The sequence below is a fragment of the Cryptomeria japonica genome, chromosome 3 (genome assembly GCF_030272615.1).
Source record: "Cryptomeria japonica chromosome 3, Sugi_1.0, whole genome shotgun sequence".
NCBI lineage: Eukaryota > Viridiplantae > Streptophyta > Pinopsida > Cupressales > Cupressaceae > Cryptomeria > Cryptomeria japonica.
Window position 1 is genome coordinate 51,425,594 of NC_081407.1, and position 18,476 is coordinate 51,444,069.

Below are 18,476 nucleotides of genomic sequence, written 5' to 3' on the forward strand. Positions count from 1 at the left end.
TGTTTATTATAAAGTTATCACTATTTACTTTCAGCTCATTAATATGAATCAATGATGAAGTTAGAATCACTTTAATTTGACCCCCTCTCTGCTTCTCGTAGTATTCAACACAAACAAGCTAAAAAGATAAAAATAAAAATATCGAGTAAAGAAATTTTTAGATACTCAACATTTTCTAATGAAATTTCACCCTGCAATATTTTCATTCATTAAACAATCTAACTTTAATTAAAATTAATTTAAAATATTATAAATTTATTCTACTTTTTAAATATCTTTTTGAAAAAAAAAAATTAAAAAAAATGCTTAACATACTACTTTAATGTTATCTAATTTTAAGATTAGTAAATATTATGTTAATACTAATAAATATCAAGTTTAAACCATAATCAAGAAAACATATGAAATTTTAAACTATATTAAAAAGAGAATACAAGTTACCTTTCTTAAGCGTATCTTTCTAGCACCCAAACTAATTTTCTTTTCGAGTTTTTGTAGTTCTTTGAATTTTAGTACATCTAGGTCTTCACCAATCATATGTCTGCGTCAGAAGAGTTAGATGTTTTATACTTGGACTAGTTATTTCTTGAATTTTATAATCTATAAATAAATATTAAAATTTCATCATATGATTCAAAGTCCTTACTTGCACACTTTTTCTGAATGTGTTGTCTCTTTTCGTAAGTTCTCCAATTCCAAATGCAATGTCTATTAGAGGATAGGATATTAGTCGATAGATTGTTAATTACTATTTAACAGACTCTATATAAATTTATAGAATGTGTATAAGAGATTTAAAGCATATATAAATATTTTTTGAGAATAGAATTCACATTATTATATTAATATTTTTTTTATTTTTTGATTGAATGATTTGTTTAAAAACTCACAAGTTATGTTAATTTAAGAAAAACGGTATTGACATATAACAACTTAGTAAATTACCACTATTTAGACCTTTCAATATTTTTGAAAGTAAAATTTTGGTATTGACATGATATGATGATTTAAATGTAGTGTTGTTGATCTTGCCATTAAGGATCAAACCCCATTGGGGTGTTATTTCTGATATATGCTCCCCCATTTATGCCTTCATTAATTCATATTTTCAGATAAAAAATATTTACCCAAAAAAAAGTGTCTAAAAGAAAACCCATGTTATTATTTCTCAATTATGATTCAACAAAAAGTTTTCTACATGAAAATTCTTATGCATAGTGAATTAGGATTTATATTATCTTCTATAAAATACATACACAATCAGCTATAATAACTATTGATCACCACTTAGATAATTATAGAGAAGAAGACGTAGTCACAAATTATTTTTATTGATTTCAATATCAATTTTTGATGTGTCATTTTGATGCAGGAGGATCCAAGGGTGAAGGGCAATCCTACATCTCCAAAAATTATTGTTATTTTAATTTTTAGTTAAGGATAGGTGAATAAAAATAGTTGCAAGTTTCTATAAGTCTCCACATACCTTGGAAAGCATCCAAAGGGACACAAGGAGTTGAAATAATTTAATATTAGTGGCATATATCTAAAGGAAAATGTAATTTTTATGAGTGAACATATATTTCTATTATTTCTAAGGTAAAATGGCAAAATTCCCCTCCTTGGCATTCACTTGGGGAAAGGGAAGAGTCAAGCTTTCAAATGTCTTGGTGGGTGTAAAGAATAATGGGAAAAGTTACATCTTTAGAAGGATTAATTTTACCTTTTTTCCTTCAATTTTTTATGCATATTGAAAACTTGAAGCTTAAGTGCATGGATATATTTTTTACTATTTTTCAATAAATTTGAAAAGTTGTGTACTAAAATATAACTCTTTCTATTTGGCGCCACCTTTTTTCTTCATTATTTATCCAAATTAGAAAATAATTATATCATATTGACATAGATTCTTTTTTCAAGTGCATCATATTTTTTTTTAAAAATTTAAATAAATTTTAGTATTTTTTCTTGACAAGATAATCAATCTTATATTTTGGTGTCGATGACCTACTTTCAATAAAAATAAAATATAAAAATAATTAAAATAGTTAAAGATGTATATTTTGGAATATTCACATGTAGATCTATAAAAGGGTATTTTTACATTTCAAAAAAAGAATTATTTATAACAGGAGTTGTTGAAACATCTAGTTTTTCAAAAGAAATATTATTTTTTGGTAATTAGACCCAAAGTGATATTAAATATACATTTAGTAGACACTTCCAATTAGGAAAGTTCTGGCCTATATATAACTTAGCTATAATGAATCTATATTAGACCATATGTTTGACTAAAATTATTTTTTTAGTAAGAAATATTTAAATTCACTTGTGCTAATAAGTTGGCCTGAAACGTCACACGGAGTTGTACTTTCACCCTCTGAAACATCGACTTTGTTCCTATCACATTCTTATCTACCAATCTACATACCAGCTCACAAGTCTAATTCTTATATATTTGATTCACTTCTTCCATACCTTTGACTCGCCTTTCTTATTTTCTTGCTTCTTCATATGATTTAGGTTCAATAAGTGAAAGAAAATAGAAATTAGTTTTCTCGTTTACCTTTGTAACACTTCTTCTTGTCTAGACTCCTTTATTTTTGTCTCCAATTATTTGATCTTCGGAATGATTTCTCTACACATATTTCGGGCTCTTAATTATTTTTTTCACTTCTTCTCTGTTCTCTTCTTTGACTTCATCTAGTTTCTCTTCATTGCTTTCTTTCGGAGTTGTCTTTTCTTCTACAGCAATAGATATGATCTCAAGTTCAGTCCCTTCAACAGGTTCTAAGGCAGTCTATTCCCATGCATCGCATACTTTCATATGTGTACTCTCTACTATCTTGTTCAATCTTTTATTATAACACCAATAAGATTTGTTGTTTGTAGCATATCCCAAAAATATTCTTTCATCAATTCTGGTATCAAACTTTATGAGGTCATTCTCATCTCTTTGTATGATTTATCCTTATCTGAACCTTGTGAAAATGTAAACAGCAATATGCACAACTTCTTTCCAATAAATATTAACTAAGTTAGCATTTTTCATCATAGTTCTAACCATCTCAATAACAGTTCTATTCTGCCTTTCAATCACACCATTCTATTGATGGGTTCTTAGAGTAGAAAGTGTTGGAATCCAAGAACACTGAGAAGGGGAGGTGAACCAGTGTTGTGCCGGTAAATGAATTTCTGAACTTATTGCTTATGAACCAGTTAACAGAAAATAAAATTAAAGTGCATAAACCAAACAACACATAAAGAAGCAACACCATAACTCTGATACTTATGAAGTGGATGAGGTCACAATGGATGCTTATGCACAGCATTTATTGAAAGCTCCAGTTGATGAGAAAGAAGAAAAAATTGGCACAACTCAAGAAAAAGGTTTAAAGGTTCATCAAGAACAAGTTGCATCCGCCATAAGAAAGAAGATGACAATGGTTGCAGCTGAGACACTAATTAGTGAGGGTAATGACAGGGCTGAAATTGAAGAAAAAGTTAAAATCCTTGAAGCCCAGAGAAAGGAAGAGATGAAACAAAAGAGGGAGGAGAGAGAAGCAAAGAAGGCAGCTCAACCCACTCTTAATGTGGTCCCGGTTTCTACTGTCATCAAAACAACCAGAAACACCATCCGGTGCGCCTGTTAGCCACAAGCCGAAGGAATCAGTGAAGAGGAAGCAGAAAGCCGCTAGGAAATACATGACTATATCTTCAGATGAGACTGACTCTAATGAAGAGATCAAACAAGCTCCAAAAAAGAAAGGTGTTTTTGCTAGGGTTGTGAGAGAAAAGAAGGAAGAACAAAAGAAACAACCTGAGAAGGAGCCTCCCCAGAAGACTCCCAAAATCACAATTGTACATAAGCGGAAGCCTAAGGTAGATGAGCCATCTAAACTGGAAACAAAGAGAAGAAACGGTAAGAAGAAAATAGATGTTCAAGAATTATTGATCAGATCATTACTGATGGTAATTTGGATGATATTTTTGTATTTTATGATGATTTTAATGATAAGAACAAGAAGTAGTTAAGGAGGCAATTTTTTTATATCTTGATGCTTTTACTAGGACGTTGATTGAGTTAGAGAAAATTTTGCCCAAGGAATTGTATGATAAGTTAGAGGTCAAAAAATTACATGCACAAACTTTGGACCGGCAAATAAAGGAAACGGAATTGGTCAATCTATGTCCATCAATAACTCCACCAAAGATTGCAGATTTAATCAATAAGACAGGTTCAACTGAATTCAATCCTAAACACTGGATTAATAACTTAATGTTAGAAACTTTTGAAGAGATCCGAAAGGAGACTATAGATATATGGGTCAGAATTCTTTATGTCTTGGATATGAGTTGAGTCCCAGTTTTGTACAGTCACAAGATAAGGAACCGACAAAAACAAATGAGCAGAATGTAAATACTGATTCACAGGTTAGCACTCCACCGGTTACTACTCAACTAGCTAGTGAGTCCAATTTTGAAACCAAGGATACTCAGAATCCCCCGACAGAAAAAATACAGGATGTAGAGGCAGATATTGTAAAGGATAAAGATTCAGAGGATAAGGTTCCAGACGATACACCAAAAGTGAGTGAGGCACCAAGTGGCGAAGCAACCAGTATACAGGAGGTAGAGGATACAGAGGGTAAGTCACCGGCTGACACACGCAAACAGACAGTGAGAGACTTCCCTTCCAGATTGGCAATTGACACATCATCCTTAGCCAAAGGGAAAATGCCACAATTTTCTATCAGTTTTGACAAGTCTTATCATATGATGTCTCCGACAGAGAAAAATTTGGCCACTGCAGCACTCCAGGCACAGGCAACATAAGAATTGGCTCAGGAGGACTCTAAGGATAGAGAATTAATTCAGAACACTTTTGAAGTTTTGAACCGGCTTGTACAAAAATTCCAAGCAAAGGAGAGCGCAAGCTCATCCGCTAAATTGTAAGAGATTATTGATTTTATTCCTAAGCATTATGATTCTTTGGTTAAGATTTCAATAACTGAGGCTAAGAATAAATTTGTTGAGGCCCGGAAGCAAACATTTCTGCACATGATTGCATCTGAGAAGGCTAAGCTTCAAACTTGTTTACAATCTATTGATGCAACATTGACAGAAGGTGGAAAGGTATATAAGACTTGTCGAGATTTTTCAAAACTCACAGCTTCCATAGAAAAGCAAATTTTGGATTGTAAAGATAACTTGATTCAGATTTCTAATTCTTATAATCCGATAGCTAATTTGACAAGTTCTTTAGATGGTCTAGTTTTGGCAGTTATGGATCAAATTTCGAGATTAGAAAAGGAAAGGGATAGAAAAATAAGGCGAGCAATAGAGCTCCAGAATTTTATTGATCCCCAACTAGATAACCTGCTATTTTACAAGATAGAGTGTATATCTAACATGCTGTAGGAGGATCCCACAGAATCTGAGGCAATTGAATATTATGCCAGTCTCTTGAATGGATTCGCCTGCATTCTTGATTCTCTCAAGTAGGGTTGGGACACATACTTCTCAGTTTTGAAGACTTTATATGCTGACATTTTGAAGTTTGTATAGGAACCGGTATGTATATATTTGTACAACATTTTTGGTGGATACCCACTTTGTCATTGATGTCAAAGGGGGACCAGTATAGTAAAAAATGGATGTATATCATAGGGGGAGTACACTAGATGTATATAACTACATGGATGTGCAGGTAAGGGGGAGTAGATTCAGAGATGATATCATTTTTCACATAAGTGTTGCCATCAATGCCAAAGGGGGAGATTACTGGCAATTGACACTCATCCGGTAAGGTGAATTACATTTAGGGTTATCATTGATGGTAACTCATCTTCAGGTGTTGGTATTTCTCATCCAGATTCTTTGTCTTATCATTTTGCATAGATTGGGCCAACCGGTATACACACTTTGCTCTATTCTTGTTAACCGGTTAGTCTTGGTATCAATAACGTATATTTGGGACCCGGTTGAGGTATTTTGGGACCTCGATAAAATCACTTGTAGAATTTATGGTAGTGTGAAGGCCGACATTAATTATGATCATCGGGATAATGCATATCATGCTTCGTGATCCGGCAGCCAACAGGTTTATTTTCTTCATTGAGGCTGACATGGTGAAAAGATAAAGGGGTGTTTAAGGGAGATCGTTTTAGCGATGGATTTCATGTGAATAGTTATGCGATTTTTTGAATGCGAATTAGTCAAATATTGATGGTATGCAATTTGGTCAGCAAGTGGAAGCTTTTGTGCGCAGTTTCAAGTGCACAATCCTAACCGGTAGTACAGAACAGAGAAGAATAGGGTATCAGTAAACCGGTTCAAAAGAGGCTGACAGAGCTTAAACTGGAACTTATCCAGCATGGTCAAATGCATCCTATAAGTTTATTTATGTATGAAATCTGTTAAATTCTGTGAGAAGCAAGAATTGAGCCAGGATCTGATGTCGGTCATAGATCACATGCAACTCCAAGCAACGGATGATCGAAGATCAAAATAGCTGAATGAAGATAAATCTGATATGAGAGAAAAATAGAGATAAAGAAGAGAATTTAGAGAAGACTCTCACCGAGCTATCACTTCACTAGTGAAGGTGAGAGTATATTGCTTATTATATAGAAAAATAATAACATATACAACCAAGAGGTGCATTAACTCCCACCTCCATAAAAAGTGGGAGGTTTTACCTACTACCCCATAAAAGGTGGGAGGTTTTTACCTACTTGGTAAATGTCAAAATATGTGGCATAACCTCCTTACATGAAAACAAAAAAAGAGTTATAAGAGGTGGCACATAAGGCCAAAAGAGGGTGAGAAACCCAACTACCCCATAACCCACTTAGGAAATGACAAAATAGTGGTTATGAGAGGTGGCACAACAAGCCAAAAGAGGGTGTGTAACTCAACTACCCATGTGAGGTGGAGAGTTACACATGTAGCTAATGTATTCCGCCACGTGTCCTCATATTAACCACACCTAATAACCTAAGCAAGCTTAATAATATATGTGTAGGAAATATAAATACCCCCTAACATAAGGAAAATAAAAAAACCTACACTAACAAAATCATTGTGTAATGTTTTGTAAGTCAGTGAGACTTTTGTTGAGCAGTGAGCTCTAGGCGGTGAGCCTGATTATATGTGCAATCCCCTTTATGTAATATTTGTATACCTTGATAAAGTATATAGATATTGTGGGTATCAGCCCCACCGTGGTTTTTCCCTTCTCATCTGCATTTCCATCAACTACCGATGGATTCTTGCTTCTGCAATACTTAGCAATATGTCCAATCTTGTTGCATGCATAACAGACAATATTGTTCTTCTGAATTTCTTTGTTGTACCCTTGATTTCCTTGATTTCCTTTTGATTTGCATTGGTTAGCCATATGTCCAAATCTACTACATGCATGACATCTGACATTTCCAAGACCAATGGATGATGCATTGTTTTATTTATTCCTATTTCTGCACTGACTTGCTATATGACCATATTTATTGCAAACAAAGCATGTACCGTTGAATTTGTGAGCATTAGGTTGTCTTACCGATAATTTCTGGTTCTGGTTGATGCATGATTCTGCCTCTGACCAGATGATTGATCTTGTTGTGCAGTACCAAAACTTTCTCCTACATCATATCCAAGACCTCTCTTGTCATTAGCATCTCTTTGTCTCTTCAATAGTTCATCAAGTCTTTCAGAGCTAGCTTTGAACTTGTCCTTGTACTCATTTGCAATGGTCAAATCATCTCTCATGATTATGATCTGTCTCTCAAGTTCCTATTCATTATTCCGAGACTGAATCAACTCAAGTTTCAACATGTCATTCTCAAGTGTCAGTCTATTGCATTCCTCAGATCTGTTCTTCAATGCTTGAGCTAGGTTTTCTTCATTCTTCTTTCTGTCTTCAATGTCCTTGCACATTCTCATGGTTAGGGCTTGCATTTCATTCTTCAAGGTAGTATTCTCCCGAGTGAGTTTTTGATATTGATCTTTTAAGGCATGTTGGCCTCAATGAAGAAAATATACCTGTCGGCTGACGGATCACGAAGCATGACATGCATTATCCCGATGATCACAATTAATGTCGACCTTCACGCTACCATAAATTCCACAAGTAATTTTATCGAGGTCCCAAAATACCTTAACCGGGTCTTATACTTAACCAGATCCCAAATATACGTTACCAGTACCAAGACTAACTAGTTAACAAGAATAAGCAAAGTGTGTGTATACCGATTGGCCCAATCTATTCAAAATGATAAGACAATGAATCCGGATGAGAAATATCAACACCTGAAGATGAGTTGCCATCAATGGCAACCCTAAATGTTATTCACCTTATCGGATGAGTGTCAATTGCCAACAGAAAGATGTCTCCTAATGTCATATTTCTCACAGAAATTGTCAAATTCATTTGAAGCAAATTCTCCACCTCTATCAGATCTCAAACATTTGATTCTAACATCAACCCGATTCTCTATCATTGACTTGAAAACTTTAAATCTTTCAAAATCTTAAGATTTTTCCTTCAAAAATGTAATCCAGGTCATTCTTGAATAATCATCAGTAACATAAAATATCTTTCACCACTGACTTCACATGTCCTTGTAGGACCACATAAGTCTGTGAATTACCTCAATGGATGTGATATAGAATACTCCCTTTTCTTGAAACTTCTCCTTGTTTCCTTTCCTAACAAACATTTTGTGCACACAGTGTCAATAGGCTTGATGATCCTTGGTAAATCTCTTATTGGTTTATAGTTATTGATTTTTATCATGCTATCAAAGATAACATGTCTCATCCTCTTATGCAATAACCAACATTCATTACTCTAACTCAGATGACATTTGTTTCCCCTTTTCCTTTATGTAGTAAACATTTCCACTTATCCCAATTCCTTCTGCTACTAACTTTCCTATTCTACCTTTCCTAATCATACATCCAATTTTTGTAATCACAATTTCATAACCTCTATTGCACATCTTACTAACACTCAACATACTATGTCTCAATCCTTCTACATGATAAACACCATCAGTTTTATGCTTACCATCAATCGAGATGCTATCCTATTCCACATATCGGTCCAACTTCCTCTCCTACAAATTTTATAGATCCACCATCATACAGTTTCTTCAGAGTGATAAACTTGTCTTTGTCTCCAGTCATGTGATTTGAGCATCCAGAATCATTGATCCATGATCTAGGTTCAAATTTAACATGTTATGCAATCTTCTCTTCTAGTCTTTTGGTTATTTCCTCATACTTCTCCTTTATTGCTAGAAATAAGGATTCTTCATTTGAGTCTTCAACACCTTCTTCTTCAGATGAATGTGCCTCCACATAACATAAACTCATTTTCCCTTTATCTCTATCATCTGTTCTTCTCTTAAAGTCATTTCTTCTATATTTAATTTTCTTTTCATCATTCTCAAACTTTCTATAATCTTCTTTATATATATATTTAGAAGCATAATAACCAATTCTTCCATAATTAAAACATTTCAAGGGAAACTTCTCTTAATACTTTCTAATTCCTCGCTTGAATCTTCTTATAAAGTTTGCTTCAATCTCAACCAAGTTATCACTAGGTTTTGGTTAATCTCTTGATATCCTTGAAACAATGAATGTAGTTTGTCTTTGACAGGATTTTATATCTTCTATTTCGCCGATCTCATAGGCAAATAATGTACCAATAAGCTGATCAATCGTGTAGTTGTTCAAATCATGACATTCTTCAATTGCACACTCCTACAGTTTGTAGAGTTTTGTCAATGTAAACAAGATTTTCCTATAACATCACTTTCTTCAAGCATTCCTGCAATAGCTCGGATAGCTTATGTTGTATTATTCACTCTATGTATGTAACTTTAACACTTTCATCATCAACCATTCTGAAAACCTTCAAATTTATGCTTTAGGTTCAAGAGTCTTGCTTGATGAGTCTTCAGATCACGTTCATATGCATAACATAACTTGTTCCAAATTTCCTTAGCTTCTTTCATTCCTTTAACTTTACCAAATACTTCATCACTGCGACAACTGATCAGAATTGTTCTATCTTTTGCATTTGTCTCCTAAGACTTGATCTCATTCGGAGTTGATGGTCCATTCAAAGATCATTGATAGCTATTCTGGATAATCTCCTAGATTCCATTTTGCAATGCTTCTAAATAAGATTCCATACTTTCCTTCCATTAATTAAAGTTTGTTCCATCAAACATCGAAGCTTTAACATGAAGTTCTTGTGCCACTTCTAGCTCTACCTCAAGCAGTTAAGCTTTCTAAATAGCAACCTCGCTCTGATACCAATTGTTGAATGCCCAACAGGACTACGAGGGGGTGAATAAATCTGGAACTTCAAAAATTATTATTGCTCAACTTATTTAATAACAGCACATCAAGCAGAAACACAAACACATGAACACTAGATTTACATGAAAAAACCAAACAGGAAAAAACTATGGTGAGAATCTAACTCATAATAAGAATAACAATGTTTACAAAATTTTAGGTTTGCAGCCAAGAAGCACCAACACCTGACGGATTTATAGAACGAAGACACACTGGCTTAGGCAAGATATAAAAAGACTTGTACATTTGAAGAACACTTCTTCGGGACAAGATATAAACTGTTGTCGAAGGACTCACTGTCAATTAGCAACGAAAGAAATATCTGAATAAAATTGAGAAGGATTCTCCTAATCATGAAATTATCCATGAACAATAATCAAGTGACCAATAACATGCCAAACATGTGTAATGATCTCCACTATAACAACACACTATCTTGCAGAATATATCAACTTCAAAGCTCTTGTCAAACTAACTTTCGCATCACCGCAAACTTAAATCTGATTGGAAATCATTTGCATACACTTCTTATATAATTCACTTCTCATCCATACTCAATTTATCCATTTGCACACCTTATATATGAGATACAAGATTAAGATCTTAATCAAAGGTCGGCTAAAATAGAACAAGTAATTTTACACAGAATAAGCCACCCAGACCTAAAATACTTAGATTGGTCAATTCCAAGAGGAAGAGGGAACCAAAACATTTCATAAAATATCATTCAATGAATGATCTGACAATCTACACAAGCTAACATATGTTCCAAAATACGTTACCAAGCATAACGTGTAGATATAATCAACTTGTCAACCACATAACCACTTCCAATGCAAAATACTCCACGCAGATCTCTACAAACCAAAGCGAGACCCAAATAAACGTCTCGATGCATCTTTAAACACATCCAAACCAAAAGAACATGATCCACTAAATCGCAATGCAATTAACAACATATCCGGAGGGCACCAAAAGTATTCTGAACCACCTTGAATATCGGATGACACAACCAACATCAAAAGAGTATCTAGACCAACATCCATCCAGATAACAAAGGTCTGACAAAGAAAATCCAGACCAATATGCATCCAAATAACCAAGTTTGAGATCAATGACAACCATACAAGCTCATGCTAACAACAATCTCCAACATCTCCGACATGGAAATTAAATTGCTCAGTCTATCCTCTACAAGGCTAAATCACTATTTAAAGCACTCTATGCTCTCCTCAAGTACTCTCATTATCTGCAAGTTTCAAATGTGAGGATCTTTAACATTTCCAAACTCTCCTATGATTAAGCCATATTGATAAGGATAGTTACTCGACACCCCCAATTCATAGATTATCTCCTCTTGATAACTCAATGATGAACCACTAGTACCAAACCGGTATCGAGAGGGGGGGCTGAATCAGTACCAACACAAATACAGTCCAAAACCGGTTTGACAGCAAATACTCCAAATGACTGACAAACAAGGATACTGGTTAAAACAAAGTGCAACCAGTAACATCCAGTACAGCTCAAACAGTCATAAACCGGTCACTCACTAAGCTTTCCTCTTAGCTCAATACTATAGTACCATTTCACTCTCATGCATGAACAGGTAAACTAAAATCATAACTTCAAAACAGTAAGTTCAATATGTTTTATAGACAGGCATAAAACATAGAACCATCATATTGTCAAGAGCCATCATATGCTCAACAAGTAATAACAATGCACCACAACATAAAAGCACTACACATGACACACATATTTTCACGTGGAAACCCAACTGGGAAAAACCATGGTGGGGATAAATACCCACAAGTTGCTTTTGAACTCTTTTGAAATCTGCTCTGTTAGGAGCCTTGTCCGGTTAAAGACATTACAATAGGTTCTGCTAGGAACCGATCCTATTAGGGATCACCTGGTTAAGGAATGGCTATAATACCCAGTTAAGGGTTAAACCTAGTTAGGGTTACCTTGTTAGAGGATTTCAAGAACTCAATAGCTAAAGGATCTCCAAAGCTCTATAGCTTCTCAGAACTCATTAACCTCGAGTTACCCTGTTAAGAGATTTGAATCAAGCCGGTTAAGACTACCCTGTTAAGGGATTTTTGCATCAAGCCCAATTAAGGCTACCATGTTAAAGGATTTCACAACTGTTGAAATGGTTAAAGATCAACAGGAATTACAATGATTTGGTAACAACACTCAATGCTAATGCAGATCCGTTTTGGCTCCTCTTCTCCTTCTGCACATTCACTTTGCAGGTATCTCTTCTTTTTTTTGGTCTGGCAAGTATCACGTATCACTTCCCTTGGATACACACAACTTTTGCCAACAACCTTAGAAAGAAACACAACATTGACCTTATAGGAAACAGACAGGTCGGTAGCAAAAACCCTAAACCCTAAACCTGTTAGGTTAAGCAATTCAAGCGGTTCAATCCTGACCGTTGAATCATACTGCATTAAATGCAACAATCTTGAATCGATCTCTAGACATTCTCCATTGTCCATCATCCACCGATTTCATGGCCGCTGATAACCCATCATGCGTTATCACCGTTTGACAGACTTCCCACATTCCCGAGGTAGATAGCAATAGTCTTCTTCATGCAAGATCCTTCACGCACACAAAGCTTACGTGGAAACACGATCTGTTCTCCATTATACTGCTAACTCATCACACAAAGATCACCGATTGAGTCACACAGGCTTGAGGTACTCCAACCGGAAATTCTGAAGTGGAAACTACCTACCAACCGGTAGTCACACAATGCTTCCATGTGCCAGTTCCCATAACTACATGTTGGTTCATCTTGAACAAATATGCCGCTTCACTTTTGGCATATAAACCAGTTCATACATATGCCGGTTCCACTTTCTTTTCACTTATCACATGTGCCGGTTCACATCATGTCACATATTGACATCAATGACAACATACAATATCACTATGTCTTCATACCAGTTCACATAATGCCAACAATCTCCCCCTTTGGCATTGATGGCAATATACAAAGATATCTTCTCCGCTTCACATCTTCTCCCCCATTTGCTACAGATATCTTTTCCACTTCACTCCTTCTCCCCCTTTGACAACAATGCCAAAGTGGAGGCACAAGCATCTCTGTTCCATTATGCTGCTCCCCCTGAGGAGTAGCATCCTTCAACACATCAATCAACAAAAATTTGACTATGTAATACCTGACTGATGTGGAACTAATACTTTTCGTTCACCTCCTAAAGGGGCAGTACCCCCAATTCACCTCTTAAATGCACAAATGTAGTTTTTAATAGAGGCTTGGTGAATATGTCTGCTAACTGCTCCTTACTAGAAACATGTTCCAATGCAATCTCTTTATTCTGAACCTTTTCCCTCAAGAAATGATACTTAAGCTCAAAATGCTTGGTTCTAGAATGTAAAACCGGATTCTTTGAAATATTGATAGCACTTGTGTTATCACAGAATATACTTACCGGTTCAGATACAGGGATCTTGAAGCCTTCTAGTACATGCTTCATCCAAATTGTCTGAGTGCAGTTCATGAAAGCTGCAACATACTCCGCTTCCGTTGCAGACTGAGAGATACAACTCTGCTTTTTACTCATCCATGAGACTAGTCTACCACCGAGAAAAATGCACCACCGGTTGTGCTTTTCCGGTCATCCACATTACCTGCCCAATCAGCATCTGTGAACATTTTCAGATTGAAATCATTGTTGTATGGGTACCACAATCCATAGTCAACCGTTCCCTTCAGATACCTAAAAATCTGCTCGACTGCAATCAAGTGGGAATCTCTTGGACTTTTCTGGAACCTTGCAGTAATGCCAACTACATGTGCAATATTCGGTCTGCTATGCACTACATAATGCAACTTACCAATCATTGATCAGTATTCCTTCTCATCAACGAGCGCGGAATCATCTTCTTTTGTCAATTTGCAACCGGTCACCATCGGTGTACCAACTAGTTTGCTATCTTCCATGCCAAAAGTCTTCAACACCTCTTTGACATATTTCGACTGAGTGATAAAGATTTCATCTTTCACCTGCTAGATCTGCAGTCCAATGAAGAACTTAATCTCCCCTATGAGTGACATCTCAAACTCTTTCTTCATCTCATCAGCAAACTCATGACTCATCTTATCATCTCCTCCAAAGATAATGCCATCAACAAAAACCTCACAGATCAGGATCTGATCTCCTTTGGACTTCAAGTAGATATTGCTATCTTCACTTGTTCTCTCAAATCCAATCTTCACAAGATGGGAATGTAGGTGCTCATACCATGCCCTAGGTGCTTGCTTTAGACCATATCAGGCTTTATGTAGCCTGCACACCATATCACTGTCTTCAGATAGGGAGAAACCCATCTGGTTGCTCTATATATACCTCCTCTTCAAGTATACCATTTAGGAATGCAGATTTTACATCCATTTGATATACTTTGAACCCTTTAAAAGCTGCATATGCAAGAAGCATACGAACTCCTTCCAATCTGGCTACAGGAGCAAAGGTTTCTCCATAGTCTTCTTCTTCTTCTTGAGCATATCCTTTGCACACCAATCTGGCTTTATTCCTAATCACTGTGCCATCCTCATTCAGCTTGTTTCTGAACACCCATTTGGTGGCAATAACATTTTTATGCTCTGGTCTGGGTACCAAGGATAGTGTGTCATTTTTCTCTATCTAGTCAAGTTCCTCTTCCATTGCCTTGATCCAGTCTTCATCTTTATAAGCCTCTTTGAATGATTTAGGCTCAAATTCAGAGATCATACATGAATTTTCTCTGATCTTTCTTCTTGTAAGGATTCCTGCATCCTTATCTCCTATGATCTGCTTAGGATCATGATTCAGCTTGACATACCGAGGAATGGTCTTAACTGGTTCTTCTTGCTTTTCTTCTTCATCCTCATCTTTATCAGTATCAGCATTCACCAGTTCAAGAACACTGTTACTGGTACTTGGTTGACTAACAACCGGTTCCCAAAAGGTTGCAATCGGTTCATTTACAACTTGCTCACTGCCGGTTTCCTCAGTTTTCTCAGAGGATTCATCAACTCTTACATTGATACTTTCCATAATTCTCTGAGTCCTATTGTTGTAACACTTGAAAGCTTTATTCTTGGTGGAATATCCTAGAAATATTCCTTCATCACATTTAGCTTCAAATTTGCCCTGATGTTCACTCCTCTTGATGTAACATTTGCTACCAAATACCCTAAAGTAGCTAACCACAGGTGTCTTATCGGTCTAATACTCATAAGGAGTTTTGTCCTTACCTTTCTTGATGAGTACCCGGTTCATAGTGTAGACTGCAGTGCTTACCGCTTCTCTCCAAAAGGTGTTAGCTACCTTTCCTTGAATCAACATGGTTCTAGTTGCTTCAACCACAGTCCGGTTATTCCTCTCTGCTAGGCCATTCTGCTGTGGAGTCCGGGGGGTAGATAGCTGTCTCTTGATGCCAAATTCTTTGCAGTACTTGTTGAATTCAACGGAAGTGAATTCCCCTCCTTGATCAGTTTGGAGACACTTGATCCTTTTACCACTTTCCTTCTCCACTAATGCTCTGAAAGCTTTGAATTTCCCAAAAGCTTCTGACTTGTCTTTCAAGAATGTGACCCACATCATTCTTGAGCAGTCATCAATGAGAATCATAAAGTACCTATCACCCTGCACACTTCTAGTTTTCATAGGACCACACAAGTCAGTATGCACAAGATCAAGCAAGTTGTCAACAGTGAAAGATTTACCTTTAAAGGTTGAGGAACACATTTTCCCCAATTGACATTCTCTACACAAGGTATTATCCGGTTTGCTTAGCACCGGCAACCCTCTAACTGCCTTGATCTTACTAGCCTTCACAATCTTATCAAAGTTTACATGACAGAGTCTCCTATGCCATATCCAACTATCATCAAGCTTAGCCATAAGACATGTACTTATATTAGCATTCAGATGAAATAGGTTACCTTTGGTCTGCATGCCGGTGGCCACCAGTTTATCATCTTTTCCTTTGATTCTATAAACTCCATTCTTGAATTCCATAGTGAGGCTACTGTCATTTAGCTGGGCAACACTTAGAAGGTTGTGTCTGAGACCATCAACCCAGTACACATTGTCAGCACTGCTCTTTCCATTCAGAGAGATGGACCCTCTGCCTTTGACTATGCATGGTGCATCATTGCCAAAGCGAACCACACCACCATCATACTCCTCCAAGGATAGAAATTTGCTTCGGTCACCAGTCATATGGTGAGAACAGCCACTATCAATGATCCACTCATTGGAATTATCAAACCGGGAGACAAGAGCCTTCTTGTCTGCCACATCTTCCTTTACAACAACAAACACAATGTCTTCATTCTCTTCATCTTCTGATTCCTCATCTATGACGCCTTCATCAACTGCTACAAAATAGTTTCTCCGGTTTCCTCCTTTGAATTTCCTGAACCTTTCTGGTTTGTCCTTGTTTTCACCATTAGGACAGTTTATAGAAATATGTCCTATCCGATTATAAGAAAAGAATTTCAAAGGTAGCTTACCTTTGTATTTATCGGTTCCTTTAGGAAGCTTCCTGGCAAGGAGAGCTTCAAATGCCATCAAAATCCCCTCATCATTTATTTCTCTGCTCTGACTAGGTTCCCCACTAGTGCTAGCTTCTTTTCCTTTTCTGGATGGTGTAGTAGAGGCTTTAAATACTGATTCAGTCTTTTGAACACTGCCATCAAAACTATTTAGCTCATAGGCTATTAACTTGGCTATGATGGAGTCCAAGGATACCTTAGACTTCTTTATTGATCTCAGCTCCTGGATAGCAGCAACCCTTATTGCATAGACCGGCAACAGGGATCTCAAGACTTTGCTTACCACAGTGGAATCTTCTATTTTACCACCTGCACTCTTGATTTCTCCAACAACAGTTTTGATTCTTATTCCATACTGCTGAATGGTCTCTCCTTCAACCATCCGCATGTCTTCAAACTTTCCTCTCAGGGTTTCATCCTTAGCCTGTTTTACATGCACATCACCACCATAGATATTTTCATGAGCATCCAATACCTCTTTGGGATTTGCCTTGTCCTGAACATCAATAAACTCAATGTCAGATAGACTACTGATGAGGGCTTCCATGACTTGCCCATTTTCTTGTATCTCTCTCTTTTGGTCATCGGTGAGAGTACCCGTAGGAACAACATATACATTCTCAACATAACTCCAGTGTTGAACACTTCTGATCAATATCTTCATCCTGTCTTTCAATCTACCGAAATTTTCCCTGTTAAACTTTGGACCTTCCCTCTTCATCATTTCACTAGGATCTTTTCCTCAACCGGTTAAGCTGACAACACAGAGGACCTGTAGAGCTCTGATACCAATTGATAACTCAATGATGAACCACTAGTACCAAACCGGTACTAAGAGGGGGGGGTGAATCAGCACCAACACAAATACAGTCCAAAACCGGTTTGACAGCAAATACTCCAAATGACTGACAAACAGGGATACTGGTTAAAACAGAGTGCAACCGGTAACATCCAGTACAGCTCAAACAGTCATAAACTGGTCACTCACTAAGCTTTCCTCTTAGCTCAATACTATAGTACCATTTCACTCTCATGCATGAACAGGTAAACTAACATCATAACTTCAAAACAATAAGTTCAATATGTTTTATAGACAAGCATAAAACATACAACCATCATATGCTCAACAGGTAATAACAATGCAACACAAGATAAAAGCATTACACATGACACACATATTTTCACGTGGAAACCCAACTGGGAAGAACCACAGTGGGGATGAATACCCACAAGTTGCTTTTGAACTCTTTTGAAGTCCGCTCTGTTAGGAGCTTTGTCCGGTTAAAGACATTACAATAGGTTCTACTAGGAACCGATCCTGTTAGGGATCACCCAATTAAGGGATGGCTATAATACCCAGTTAAGGGTTAAACCTAGTTAGGGTTACCTTGTTAGAGGATTTCAAGAACTCAATAGCTAAAGGATCTCCAGAGCTCTATAGCTTCTCAAAACTCATTAACCTCGAGTTACCCTATTAAGGGATTTGAATCAAGCCGATTAAAACTACCCTGTTAAG

At 36.4% G+C, this 18,476-nt stretch overlaps 1 protein-coding gene across 1 annotated transcript in view; it reads right to left on the minus strand.

Annotated features, from left to right (window-relative positions):
- The window catches only part of LOC131032951 (MADS-box transcription factor 23-like), a 114,527-nt gene that overhangs the window by 84,346 nt on the left and 11,705 nt on the right, over nt 1-18,476 (minus strand). Inside the window, exons 3-4 of the mRNA XM_059218051.1 lie at nt 647-708; nt 442-541 (exon numbers count right to left, since the gene is read on the minus strand). Of these exons, the coding sequence (XP_059074034.1) occupies nt 442-541; nt 647-708 (162 nt within the window). The remainder of the gene's footprint in view (nt 1-441; nt 542-646; nt 709-18,476) is intronic.